Below are 13147 nucleotides of genomic sequence, written 5' to 3' on the forward strand. Positions count from 1 at the left end.
GATCCCTGGGTCAAGAAGATGCCCTGGAGAAGGAAACGGCAACCCATTCCAGTATTCTTGCCTGGAGAATTCCATGGCAATGATAGATATGATATTACGTATTTTGTCAAAACGCACAGTATGTACAACACAAAGAGTGAACCCTAAGACAAACTATGAACAAAGCATCAATATTGGCTCATCAGCTCTAACAAATGTATACCTTAAGGCAACATGTTAATTACAAAAACTGTGGGAACTCTGTACTATCTGTTCAATTTTTGGTAAACCCAAGTCTTCTCTTTGGCCATCTGATGCGAAGAACTGACTCATTTGAAAAGACTGCTGGGAAAGATTGAAGGCGGGAGGAGAAGAGGACGACAGAGGATGAGATGGTTGGATGGCATCACCGATTCAACGGACATGAGTTTGAGTGAACTCCGGGAGTTGGTGATGGACCGGGAGGACTGGCGTGCTGCTTGCAGTCCATGGGGTTGCAAAGAGTCGGACACGACTGAGCGATTGAACTGAACTGGTCTTCTCTAAAATAATAAAGTCTGATAATTACAAGAGAGAGTAAATGAACGAGTCTATAAAATAACTGGATTTACTTATTGCCAGCTCTGAGTCACACTCCAGCTCTGGGCCCCAAGATCTCCATGTACAAAAGAGAGGTTTGACTTCCGCGCTCGACCGGAGCCGGAGGGGAGCGCTCTGGGAGTCCAAGGTTTCTGAGCACTGGGACACTCAAGCCTGCGATGAACTCAACACCACCACCCAACCCCTGCCTCCACGCCAGAGCCGACTCCAGCTCACCGGGTGCCGCCCCCCAGCCGCCCCTAGGCAGCCCACCCAGCACCTCCAGCCCTCCCCTGTCCACGTGCTCTTACAGCCCCGCACCTAGGCCACGCCCTCGAGCGCCACTGGCTCTCTGATTGGACGGCTCGAAGGAGGTGTTGCCGGAAGGGGTGAGTCTGATTGGCCGGGCGGGGCCGACGGCGTGCGGCAAACATGGCGGAGCGCGCGAGGAAGCGGCCCTGTGGTCCGGTAGGTGGAGGGATGTGAGAACCCTGCGGCAGGGTGCGGGGTTGGGGTCAAGAGCCAGAGCCGCGTGGGGCCCCATGGTGGGACTGAGTCGCACCTCTAGCTCCAGGCTCGTCGCTGCTCCGCGGCCGGAGTCCCCGAGCTTGTTGCATGCTTGTGGCCTCAGTTACCACTGTTCCGATGAGCAGCTGAGGTGGGAACCGGGGTTTGAGTCGGACCCGGGACAGCGTCGGTAACTCATTACCTTACCGGGGTCCTTAGTGGCAACTGTGCCCGGGGCTCGGATTCGGGAGGCAGGACCCGGCTCGCCTTCCCGAGCCCTTTCATGGCGTATCTCTTCTGATAACCAGGGCGGCAGTGGGCAGGTCCTGTCCCCCTGAACCTATTTCCTGTTCTCTCCAGTAGGAACTCATTTAACAACTTACTGAATGCTTACTGTGTTCCAGCTGTCGTCTCAGGCTCCGGGGGGACATGTCCCTGCTCTCCTGACTCTCTCTTGGGCAATATTGTGTGTGTGTGGGGGGGGGTGGGGGGGGGGAGGTGTCCCTCGTTTCCTCACCACCCTCGTTTAAAGGGGCTTCCCTAGTGGCTGAGACGGTAAAGAATCTGCTTGCCAATGCAGGAGACCCGGGTTCCATCCCTGGGTCAGGAAGATCCCCTGGAGAAGGAAATGGCAACCCACTCCAGTATTCTTGCCTGGAGAATCCCATGGACAAAGGAGCCTGTAGCTTTACAGTCCATGGGGCTGCAAAGAGTTGGGCACGACTGAGCGACTAACCAACAACGACTCATTTAAAGAGAGGGGACAGCTGGAGAGCAGCAAGTGGGAACCGCCCCCCTCAGATGTGACCATTCAGCCTCACTCCTGTATCCCCGACTCCTTCTCCAGGGTGAACATGGCCAAAGGGTGGAGTGGCGGAAGTGGAAGCAACAGAGTAAGTCAGGGACTAGGGGGCGGGGTGGGCCCAATGGGAAGCTAAGTGTCTGTGCTCACCTCCCCCACTCCATCAGTGCACAGCTGAATCTTGGGGAAAAGCCACCAGGTTTGTCCCCTGTAGGTCTCACTAGTACCCAAAATGGGGATGAGGAGGCCAGAAGCTATGGAAGGCTCTTCTGGCTGCTCTCTGGGCAGCATTGGAGTCCCCAGGCTGACCTACTGAGAGGACACCACCTACTGGGCTGTTCCAAGTCTTTCCTACCTCCAAGTCACTCTTCCCTCCACCAATTGGGATGTCCTCTTATCCAGAAAAAGAGGAGAAAAAGAAGTGGAAGGATCTCAAGATGACAAAGAAACTAGAGCGACAGCAAGCGCAGGAGGAACAGGCAAAGCGCCAACAGGAGGAAGAGGCAGCTGCCCAGAGCGAGGATCGGGGTGAGCAAGCCGGGTCCTGGGCAGGGCAGAGAATGTCACAGGCGGAAGGGCCCTTAGGGGCCACTGGGCCCAGACATCTTGTCCTGATGGAGAAACTGAGGCTTGGAAAATGGGAGGGACCCAAAAAGCTGAGCCCTAACCTCCTACTTAGGTGGATTTCAGTTCTCTGGAGTATAAGTGTCATATATCATAACTTCTAGAACCTCATCATTGTAATGGCTGTTTTTGCTTTTTTTTTAGCTCCTTTAGCCAGACTTTATTGTTTGAATATTTGCAACTGCTATTCTTTATATAAATTTTAATTTCTTACAAAACTCTTTATTCCATATTGCTAGGTCACTTCACTCTCCATTTTATGCCACATTTCCATCCAGATCTATTTCCCCAAATCACAATCTGCCTGATGGTGTGTTGTTTTGTTCAGTTGCTAAGTTGTGTCTGACTCTTTGCGACCCCATGGACTGTAGCCTACAAGGCTCCTCTGTCCATGAGATTTCCCAGGCAAGAATACTGGAGTGGGTTGTCACAGTTTTTACTTTTTTATTGAGCACTTTCTGTGTGCTTTAAGTTTATTTCAAAAATCCCAGCAAACATTGCAGTTAACGTTTCTCCAGCTGTTAAAGTGAAAGTCCAGTCCAACTCTTTGCAACCCCATGGCCTGTAGCCCACCAGGCTTCTCTGTCCATGGGATTCTCCAGACAAGAATACTGGAGTGGGTTGCCATTTCCTTCTCCAGGGGATCTTCCTGATCCAGGTTTTGAACCTGGGTCTTTTGCATTACAGGCAGATTCTTTACCACCTGAGCCACCAGGGAAGCCCCTAGCTGTTAACACCCACCTATATCTAGGTGAAGAGGTATGTAGATACAATTTTATGGAAGTGAGGCTGCTTAATCCATGCACTTCTGGACCTGGTTTTTCTACTCCCACATTGTGTCCTGATATCCTTCCGTACATTGTGTCCTTCTGTACATCTCCATCTACCCTAACAAATTGTATCTTTCCTCCTCGGTCAGACCCAAAATTCTGGAATATCAGGGGGCCATGTTTTATTCTGTAAGCCCAGTGGTTGTTAGTGATGATGGTGACAGTAGGGACAGAAGCTGAGCACCTCGACTGTCTCAGACCCCAGGAAAGCCCTTCATCTCATATGGCTCCTTTTGGAAGCCTCTGGGAGCAGAAGTGTGGTGGTTTATTCTGAAGTCAGCTGTTCTGCCTTTTGTGTGACCTTGGGTCATGTATTCGGAGAAGGCAATGGCACCCCACTCCAGTACTCTTGCCTGGAAAATCCCATGGACAGAGGAGCCTGGTAGGCTGCAGTCCATGAGGTCGCACAGAGTCGGACACAACTAAAGCGACTTAGCAGCAGGGTCATGTATTTGACCTCTTTAGGCTAAAGGTTCCCCAACTGTCAGTGGGGATCATGGTAGTACCTACTTCCTAGGGTTATTGGTTAAGTTTATACCCATAAAAGGCACTAAGAATTATTATTATTTTTTTTAATTTTGCAGAGGCTGCTCTGCAACATGTAGGATCTTAATTCCCCAACCAGGGATTGAACCCATGCCCCTTGCATTAGAAGCACAGAATTTTAACCACTGGACCACCAGGGATGTCCTGTAAGAATAAATATTAACTCTCATCATTATCCCATTTTGATGCCTGGAGAACTGAGGCAGTAGGGGGCAGAGGATGTGAATATAGGTCAATGCCTCTAACCACTCCCTGCCGTAGCTAGTGGTACATCCTGTTTATGGGAGCCCTGGAGACCCCCAAGTTCATTTTCTTCCTGGGGAGATTGAGATCTGGAGAGGGAATCTATGCTACTTATCTCAAAACTTCTCCCAGTAAGAAAACTTTCTAACTGTAGGCCCTGGGATTAGAGGGAGGGAGGGGAGAGATGGCCCTGGCTGCTCCAGCTGACCATGAACACCCTTGTCCTGCCTAGGGCGGCACTACACCCTGAGCGTGGCCCTGCCAGGCTCTATCCTGGACAATGCCCAGTCACCAGAGCTTCGCACCTACCTGGCCGGCCAGATCGCCAGAGCCTGCGCCATCTTCTGTGTGGATGAGATTGTGGTGTTCGATGAAGAAGGCCAAGATGCCAAGTGAGGGGCCTCCAGCAGGGTCCCGGCGGGTGTGGGGAGAAGTGGGGGGCTGCCAGGATTGGCTGGGCTGCACTTCTTTCCCTGCCTTCTTGCCTGGGCCAAGAATCCTGTCTGAATGCTCCCGCTGTCACCCTGGTGGGTCGAGTTGCAAAGCAGAGGCACTGCTGAGGTTATACTGGGGGTGGGGGAGCTCTCAAAGAGAACCCGGTGGGCTGGACCCCTGTCTTTCTCTCCTAGCACTGTGGAGGGGGAATTCAGGGGAGTCGGCAAGAAGGGGCAGGCGTGCGTGCAGCTGGCCCGGATACTGCAGTACCTGGAGTGTCCACAGTAAGGACAGACCTTCCAGACTGGGGCGGAGGGGCAGTCACGGGGCAGGTTGGGCAGGACATGGCCTCCCTGGGAACTTCCCGAGTTCTGCGTTCCTTCCTAGGTACCTAAGAAAGGCCTTCTTCCCCAAGCATCAGGATCTGCAGTTTGCAGGTAAGGCTGGGGGAGGGGACCTGACCCCCATTTCCCATGGATCATCCTCCAGGCCCTGAGAACTCATGGTCCAGTTGGCAAAGCAAGACCTGTGCCTGACGGCACGTAGCAAGTCTGTGGCCGAGCTGGATCCCGGACCGGGGTTCCCAGCCTCACCCCACCCCCTGCCACCCCCGTGTGCCTCTGCACCTCCCAGACTCTTCCTGGCCCCTCTCCAACCGCAGGGCTCCTGAACCCCTTGGACAGCCCTCACCACATGCGTCAGGATGAGGAGTCCGAGTTCCGAGAGGGCGTTGTGGTGGACCGGCCCACCCGGCCAGGCCAGGGCTCCTTTGTCAACTGTGGCATGAAGAAGGTAGGAACTGGAGGGGGCGTCGACACATGCTTCCCAGACACTCACTGGGTTTGGAGGGCATGTAGGGGGAGTCCTGGCCCCGGGCCTCTCTGCCTGCCAGGCCCCCACTGATGCAGATTTGAGTTAGAGAAGTGCCTAAAATAGGGCTCAACAGATAGAGCCAGGAGCAAAATTTACTGTGTTTTTTTTTTTTTTTTAAAAAGCATATCAACAGAAGATAGTCCTTGTGCTAAAAACAAACCAAAACAGAAGCCTGCAAAATCAAGTTCAGAATCTCTGGGGCTGCTCCAGTGTGATGCCGAGCTCTGGATTGGAGCATTCATTTGCCACCTATTAATCTCATGTCTCCTAGAGTCAGAGGCAGAAACATTTGAATGTATGGGGATCCCCTTCCCGCAAAAAGAACAGACCTGAGAGAGCCGGCTGGAAGCAGACCAGGATACCCAGTCTCAGATGAAGGGAGAAATACACGTGAAACCCTCCAAGGAGAAAGCCATTCTAAAGTCAGAATTGGGACAGGGACTTCCCTGGTGGTCCCGTGGTAGGACTGAGCTTTCACTGCCAAGGGCACTGGTTCAGTCCCTGGGCAGGGAACTAAGATCCCAGATCCCGCAAGCTGTGTATCGAGGCCAAAATACATACATAACTTGGGACACAACACGGACATCAGGTGTCCTTCATCACGGCTCCCACGTGGTCAGCGTTTACTTCAGGCCAGACCCCGTGCAGGGTAACAATAGCTGTTGTCTATGGAATGTCTCCTATTGACAGATGAGGAAACTAAGGCTCAGAGGAGTTAAGTGACCACTTAAGCTCCCCAAAATGTAGGAAACTGGGATTTCATCCCAGAAATACTTCCTACCTTGTGCCAGGCCTGGACTGATCCTTTTCACCTGTATCATGGGGTAGTCATTTTGCAAGAATGGTCTTTTGTGAGCAGATCTGGCCCCAGGCGCTGGGGAATAGGGCACAAAGGGTGACCTGGACCCCTGAGACGCCCCCGTGTCTGGGAGAGCAGTGACCCCTGCTGTCCTGCAGTGGGGGTGGGGCTGGAGCAGCAGATTTTTTCTGGCTTCCTCCCAGGAGGTGAAGATTGACAAGAACTTGGAGCCTGGACTTCGGGTGACGGTGCGGCTCAACCAGAACCAGCTCCCAGGTATCCTAAAGTGTGCCCAGCCCAGCCAGCCTGCGGGCTCGGAGCCATCTCCTTCCACTCCCTTGTCCCCTCACCCCATCTTCACAGCCTGTCTGCTTCCTCTCCAGAAAGCAAGACCTACCGGGGGAAGGTCGTGTCTTCGCAGGACCCTCGGACCAAAGCTGGTCTCTACTGGGGCTACACAGTCCGCCTGGCCTCCTGCCTCAGTAAGCACAGAGCCTCCTCCTATGAACATCTGTCTTCTTCTCTCTGTCTGAGGGACCTCAGAGAGCCTCAGACTGGGATCCTAATCCTGCTAACATGCTGTGTGTCCTTGGGCAGGTGCCTTTCCCTCTCTGGGCCTCGAGTGCACTGCCTGGGATGCTTTTAAGGACTCCTGAGGCAAAGCATCTTTAATGATGTCTGCCATGGGGCTGGGAATGGGGGAAAGGGGCCAGATGAGTCAAAGGTACGCCACTTGTTTTTGGAGTTCCTTCCTCTCCAGCCTCCGCTGTTTCTCCAAGCTAGCTCAGGGACAGTCTCTGCCCACTCCACCCCTAACTTTCCAGCGGGAGTGCGGGCTGTGGCTCCCTTATCTCTACCCCACCCCCCCCAGTACACACACGCAGCCAAGTGACAGTGGCCTGGGGGGAACAGGGTCCCCAGAGAACTGGCCTCCCCGGCAGGTGCTGTGTTTGCTGAGGCCCCCTTCCAGGACGGCTATGATCTGACCATCGGGACGTCAGAGCGAGGCTCAGATGTGGCCTCCGCCCAGCTTCCCAACTTCAGGTGGGTCCAGCCAGGGGGCAGGGCACAGAGCAGGGGACCAGACTGGTGGGGACACAGCTGAACGGACTGGGCCCCTGCTGTGTATGGGAGGGCTGAGAGCCCTGGGGGTGGCATTCAGAGGGCTGTGATGGGCAGTCAGTGATCCCCTCCTGTGGGCAGCAGGCACGCTCTTGTGGTGTTTGGGGGCCTCCAGGGGCTGGAAGCTGGAGTGGATGCCGACCCCAACCTGGAGGTGGCTGAACCCAGCGTCCTCTTCGACCTGTACGTCAACACCTGCCCCAACCAGGGCAGCCGCACCATCCGCACAGAGGTGAGCCCACCCGCCTCCCCGACCTCTAGGCCCCGCCTCTTCACCACCAGCAGGGCCCAGAGCCCCTTTGTCTGGCCAAGGGGGTTGCAACTCTTTCACTGTCCTTCACCCCGCCTGGGGCTGCCCTGAGCCAGCCTTCTGGGGTGGTCCCCTCACCCCCTCAGCCTCTCTCCACAGCAGGACTATAGCAGGGGCGAGCTGAGAGTGAGCTGGAAGCCAGGAATCCTGGTTGTGATGCCTGTCCAGCTGCTCCCAGGCTGGCTGACCCAGGACACCCACCACGCCTGCTCTAGGCCTATTTCCTTAGTAGTACGCTCCGTGTCCCACTCCCCTTGTCTGACCATGGTGGGCAAGGCAGCCCTCCTTGATGGCACCTCTGTCCCCAGGGGGACAGGATACAACCTTCTCTCAGAGCTTTCCACCTGGGCATCATGGAACGCTGTGCCTGTGGGCACCTGCTGGGGGAAGGTGCCACTACCTCCTCTGGTCTCAACGGTGGTGACCAAACACGTGGACGGCCTCAGTCTCCCTGTCCCCGGGAGCCTGGCCAGGGTCGGGTGCTGTGCGCTTCCAGTCTCAGCCTCCTGGCAGGAACCCCTGCTCCCACACTTCCGAGGGCCCTCCTGCCCATCGCCTCCCCCTCCCTGGCTGACCTTGGGAGGCAGGTATTATGATCAGCCCCATTTTACAGAGGAGGAGACTGAGGAGCAGAGAGATGAGGCCCTTTCCTGGCAGGGCCTGCAGGTGGCCAGTGACAGTAGGATGAAGCTGAACCTGTCTCCCCACCTCCTCACCACCCCCGCCCCGGACCCTGCTGATGGCAGCATACCCCACGGGCCGGGGTCCTGGGCGGTGCCTTCCCACACCCGTCAGACCCTGCTGATGGCAGCATACCCCACGGGCCGGGGTCCTGGGCGGTGCCTTCCCACACCCGTCAGACCCTGCTGATGGCAGCATATCCCACGGGCCAGGGTGCTGGGCGGTGGGGCCATAGCCTGTTGCTGTGCTTCTCTTCCAGGAGGCCATCCTCATCTCCCTGGCTGCCCTGCAGCCTGGCCTCACCCAGGCAGGTGCCCGGCCCAGCTGAAGGTTCTGTGGGGCCCAGGATGGCAGAAAAGCAGCAATGAAGCCAGAGGATCCCACGGGTTGCCTGGACAGACACACTGGAGACTTGCTTCCAAAAATAAACACTTTTAAGTTGATTCAGTCCCCCAAGCCCACAGTCCAGCTGGGGCTGCCCTTACTTGCTGCCCGCAGTGATGGCCTTCAGGCTGCCCGCCCGTGCCAGGATGTTTGGCACAAAGAGCAGTCCCGAGGCCCGCTCAATGCTCTCAATGGGCACCAGGAAGCGCTCCAGCGGAATCGCCTCATCCACCGGTGCGTTGGGCATCACATAGGAGCGGAGTTCGATCTGCCCGCCTGCGGCCTCCAGGATCAGAACCTTGAAGAAGTGGGTGGGCACCGCCACGTGGTTCTTGCCAATGACTTGGTACTTCACGTAGGACTTCCCATCAGCCTCTGTCCTGTGAGCAGACCCAGCCACATGGCCTTTCAGGACTCCCAGGGGGCTTGTTCAGACCCAAGGCCACCACCTCCAGGCAGCCTTCCCTGATTGGACCTCCAGTTTGTGTCACCTGCAGGACCACCCTCTCAGTGTGAGGCTTCTCTGCCCGGCTTGGCTTGCCCAGGAGATTGGGAGCCCCGGCAGGGTAGAGACTCATTCCTCCCCTGTTTTCCTCATGCCCGACACTGTGTTCAGGGAGAGTGGGTGGTGGCAATAAATGCTGCAGAAAGAATCGTGCCTTCATTCACTTCCTCCTTGTGGACACTTGACTACTGTCTGTCTCTCCCTGTGGAGGGTGGGGCTGTGATAGCAGAATGCCCAGCACCAGCACACGGCCTGGGGCAGAGTAGGTGCCCAGAACACTGGACGGGTGACTCTGGCTAAGTCTTTGAGGAGTCCATTCCATTTCAGCAGGCCAGAGGAGGCACTGGCTAATTAAAGTGTATCAGTGCCTCGGTAAGCCTGTGCTGAGTCCTTACTATGGTGACATCCACTATCCCACTGTCCCTTAAACAACTATGTTGTAGATAACCGGTATTATCCCCATTTTACAGGAGAGGATGTTGAGGTCATTTGCCCAGGGCACCCAGAGACTGAGGCTTCGCTGGTAGCTCAGTGGTAAAGAACTCGCCTGCCAATGCAAGAAAATGTAGGTTCGATCCCTTGGTCGGGAAGATCCCCTGGAGAAGGGAATGGCAATTTCCCAGCATTCTTGCTTGGGAAATCCCATGGACAGAGGAGCCTGGCGGGCTACAGTAGCCACAGTAGCCCACCAGGCTTCTCTGTCCATGAGATCACAAAAGAGGCGGACACAACTGAGTGACTAAACATCAAACCCAGAGACTAGGTGACAGCCTGGGTTCCGACCCCAGCAGAGCCGGCTGCTGGCCACAGTCCCGTGCCTCACTTTTCCCAGGCCTCAGCAGAAAAATCACCCAGTGAGCCCAGGGGAGCTCAGTCCCGTCCATCTGGGAGGCCGCGTGAGCTGCACAGGGACAACAGTGAAGGCTCAGGGTCAGGAAGACACAGTTCAAAGCTGGCTCCAGGGGAAGGAAGCCTCCAGCAGAGGAGACTGAAGGTGAGAACCCCGTGCAATGGTTTCTATCTGGGCAGAACATGAGTTAGGTGGATGTGACAAGTGATGACATAGAGGAACAAGGGCAGATTCAGGGCCTGGTACACACAGGCAGAGATGTGGGTACCCCAGAGGTCTCTGTAGAGTAGAATTGGGGGCTCAAGGAATGGACAGACTTGCCCAGAAACCAGATGAATGGGGACCTGGCAGTGTTGACACAGTCTGGGGGGAGCCTGGTTGGGATGACTGGAGGTGCTGCTGTCCCCAGGCCCCCCCCAGCTCTAGCCTTACCTGGGCAGGAAGAGTGGCCCCGTGCAGACGTAGACATTTTGGTAGGTGCGGGTCAGGCTGCGGCTGTACTTTTCCAGGTTGTTCCAGGCGTTCTGGTTGAGGTGGGGCACCTGGCAGGAGAGGTGGGCTTCAGTGAGACTGACTGGGACACTTGCAGTCAGAGGGCTGCCTCAGGCCTAGGGGCAGGCACTAGCACAGAGCCAGAAGGTTGCAGCAGCGGGGTGGGAGTGAAGACAAGCATGTAGAGGAAAGTGAGGTTCATGGAAGGAGAGTCACTTAGCCCAGACAGAGCTCACAAGGGTGCTAGCTGCCCTTGACCTAGAGTCGGAGAACTAGCATCCCAGGACTCCAAGCTGTTTCTCAGCCCCAAAGAGCCGTATGAAGGGGCAAACCTCCCAGAGAGAAACAGGTTTGCTCCTGCCCCAGGAGCTCATGGGAAGACCATCTCTTTCAACCATCTCTCCCTTCCTTCTCCTAAAGTCTGAACTGCAGAGCCCAGCAGGGAAGGTCAGAAATCTGACTCCACCACCTGAGCTCTCAGGTCCTTGGCACAGTGTCCAGTCAAATGGGTGGGGGTCTCTGCTCCTGGGTGAGCACCAGTCAGGTCAGAGGCTGGGACCTCACAAGTCTCACTCAGAGCCCCACCATCCATCTCCACGTGGGTGTGAGGCCCTGGTGGGAACAGCGCTAGAGGAAGGATGGCTAGTCCAGGGTGCACAGTGACTGCTCCTAACAGCCACTGTGGGCACCTATCTATCCTTTTACTCTGGGAAGGCAGGCAGGGTAGGACAATGGAAAAAGCTCAGGGTCCCCTAGACAGACTGCCTAGGTCTCCTCCCGCAGTGTGACCCTGGGTCGGTCACTGTCTCGCTGAGACTTTCCTCATTATAGCTCTTATTTACTAAATGCTTGCCAAGAACCAGGAAGCGTGCCCGGTACTTTTATGGATGTGGACAGTTATCTTCAGTTCCTCGGCGCAAGAGGCAGGTGAATAACAGTTTCATCCTGATTTCAGGGAGGCGCTCGGGGGCCCTCGGGTTAAGATCAGAGCGCAGTGGGTACTCAGCGCCCCACCGCTCCATCCCTCCCGCCGGCGGCGCGCGGTGCGTTTGGCCAGGCCCCAGACCTAGAGGGCGTACATTCGGCAACTCTCCCATTCTGCAAAGGGGAAAATCGAGGCTCAGAGGCGAGCGCTGGCCTCGCTTTCCGCCGCCGGGGTCGGGGGAAGGGGTGGTGGCGGGGGGCGGGGGGCGCAGGCGCTACCTGGGGAGCGACGTTGCTGAGGTAGAAGGTGTCGTCCATTGCCTTCTGGCTCCAGCGGTGGTTAGCGGCGGCGGCGAGGTGGCCGCGATCGAAGCCGCTGCCGCGGTAGTCGGCGTTGGTGGCGCGGTGGTACGCGTGCACCGAGTCGTCCTCGTGGAAGTCGCAGGAGCGGCGGTCGCCGTCGCCGCGGAGCCCCTCGGGCCGCAGCTGCTCAACCACCCAGAGCGCACCGCGGGTGCGCGGGTCGTAACACAGCACGTACGATGCGCGGCTCTTGAGCTGCGCCACCCCGGGCAGCCCGTACTTGGCCAACTCGCCCGGGCCGCCACCCGCGGGAGTCCCGAGCACCGCGGGAAGACCCGCCGCCGCCGCCACTGGCAGCACCGGCAGCCGGCTCAGCAGCCCCGGTGTCGCTCGCGCGTCCGCCCACTGCCGCCGCCAGCCCTCGGCAGCTGCACCCAGCCCTGCGCCCAGGGCCAGAGTCAAGCCAGCCCGAAGCAACTGCATGGCCGCGGATGGTGGCCGGGGCGCGGAGGGAGGGCCGGCCCGCGGTGCTGAAGGGACGCCGCGACCTCAGGCGTCAGACCCGGAGGCTCTTAAAGGGGCCGCACAGGCCTGCGGGGGCCCACCGCGGGGATGCAGCGGAGCGGAGGCGTGAGACTGCGGAACGTCGGTCCCTTCCACTGACGAACGCTCCGAGGTACTGTCCAGTCCAACAGTTGGGGGTCTGTGCCCACCTAACTGGACGACCGGACGCCCTTTCTTTGCCCCTTTAGGACGCAGAGTTGCGGGAAGGGGGCGTGGCATCACCACCACGGCTCATAATTGGCCGTCTCGGAACCGGCTCCGCCCCGTTTCGGCTCCCTCGATCTCCACGGAGGTTCCCTCCCACTCCCCAACTAAGATCCCTAAAAAAAAAGTTCTTACCTTCCAATTTACAGGACTGAACTGGGAAAACAAATCAGGAAAGCAAGGATTCCCTACCGTATTACTTATGATAGAGGCCGGGGAATAAGTAAGATACTCAGAAACAGGGACTGGTTTTGGACATTTTTAGCACATCAGATAGAATATAGGTCATAAAAATATTTTTAAATCATACATTAGTTTGCTCACCACCTAAGGTAGTGGGGGGGGGGGCGGGGGGGGGGAAGACAATACACAAAACTGCATCAAGAAAACGATTATCAGTGTTATCAGTTATCTAATGAAAATCACATCTGCAAAGAAAAGACCAACAGGTTACAAGTGATTTTCTGCAGATGGTGGGCTATAAATGACTTGTTGAAGTTCAACTTTTTTTCAAAGAACTTACTATGAAATCACAATGTAATACCCCTGGCCCCACTGCATACTCTCCTCCCAACAGCTGCAAACTGCAGT

The 13147-nt window shown here is 56.4% G+C and overlaps 2 protein-coding genes across 4 annotated transcripts; one reads left to right on the top strand and one right to left on the bottom strand.

The window, feature by feature from the left end:
* The first annotated feature begins 924 nt into the window (after positions 1-924).
* SPOUT1 (SPOUT domain containing methyltransferase 1) lies at positions 925-8761 on the top strand. Of its 3 annotated transcripts, none has more exons than XM_061154470.1 (12): positions 925-1026; positions 1913-1958; positions 2270-2395; positions 4343-4502; positions 4740-4829; positions 4933-4982; positions 5207-5337; positions 6421-6493; positions 6601-6699; positions 7159-7261; positions 7421-7571; positions 8590-8761. In XM_061154470.1, the coding sequence occupies exons 1-12, from the start codon at positions 991-993 to the stop codon at positions 8656-8658; spliced, it is 1134 nt and encodes a 377-aa protein (XP_061010453.1). In that variant the 5' UTR covers positions 925-990; the 3' UTR covers positions 8659-8761. The 3 variants fall into 3 exon arrangements, with proteins under 3 accessions (XP_061010453.1, XP_061010454.1, XP_061010455.1); XM_061154471.1 differs by having other exon boundaries at positions 7424-7571; XM_061154472.1 differs by lacking the exons at positions 925-1026; positions 1913-1958 and adding an exon at positions 3906-4013.
* Positions 8762-8811: 50 nt separating this feature from the next.
* ENDOG (endonuclease G) lies at positions 8812-12566 on the bottom strand. The gene is made up of 3 exons (XM_061154473.1): positions 11765-12566; positions 10502-10611; positions 8812-9094 (listed from the first exon to the last, which is right to left on the bottom strand). The coding sequence occupies exons 1-3, from the start codon at positions 12269-12271 to the stop codon at positions 8812-8814; spliced, it is 900 nt and encodes a 299-aa protein (XP_061010456.1). The 5' UTR covers positions 12272-12566.
* Between the last annotated feature and the right edge of the window lie 581 nt (positions 12567-13147).

The sequence above is a fragment of the Dama dama genome, chromosome 11 (assembly GCF_033118175.1).
Source record: "Dama dama isolate Ldn47 chromosome 11, ASM3311817v1, whole genome shotgun sequence".
NCBI classification, from domain to species: Eukaryota; Metazoa; Chordata; class Mammalia; order Artiodactyla; family Cervidae; genus Dama; species Dama dama.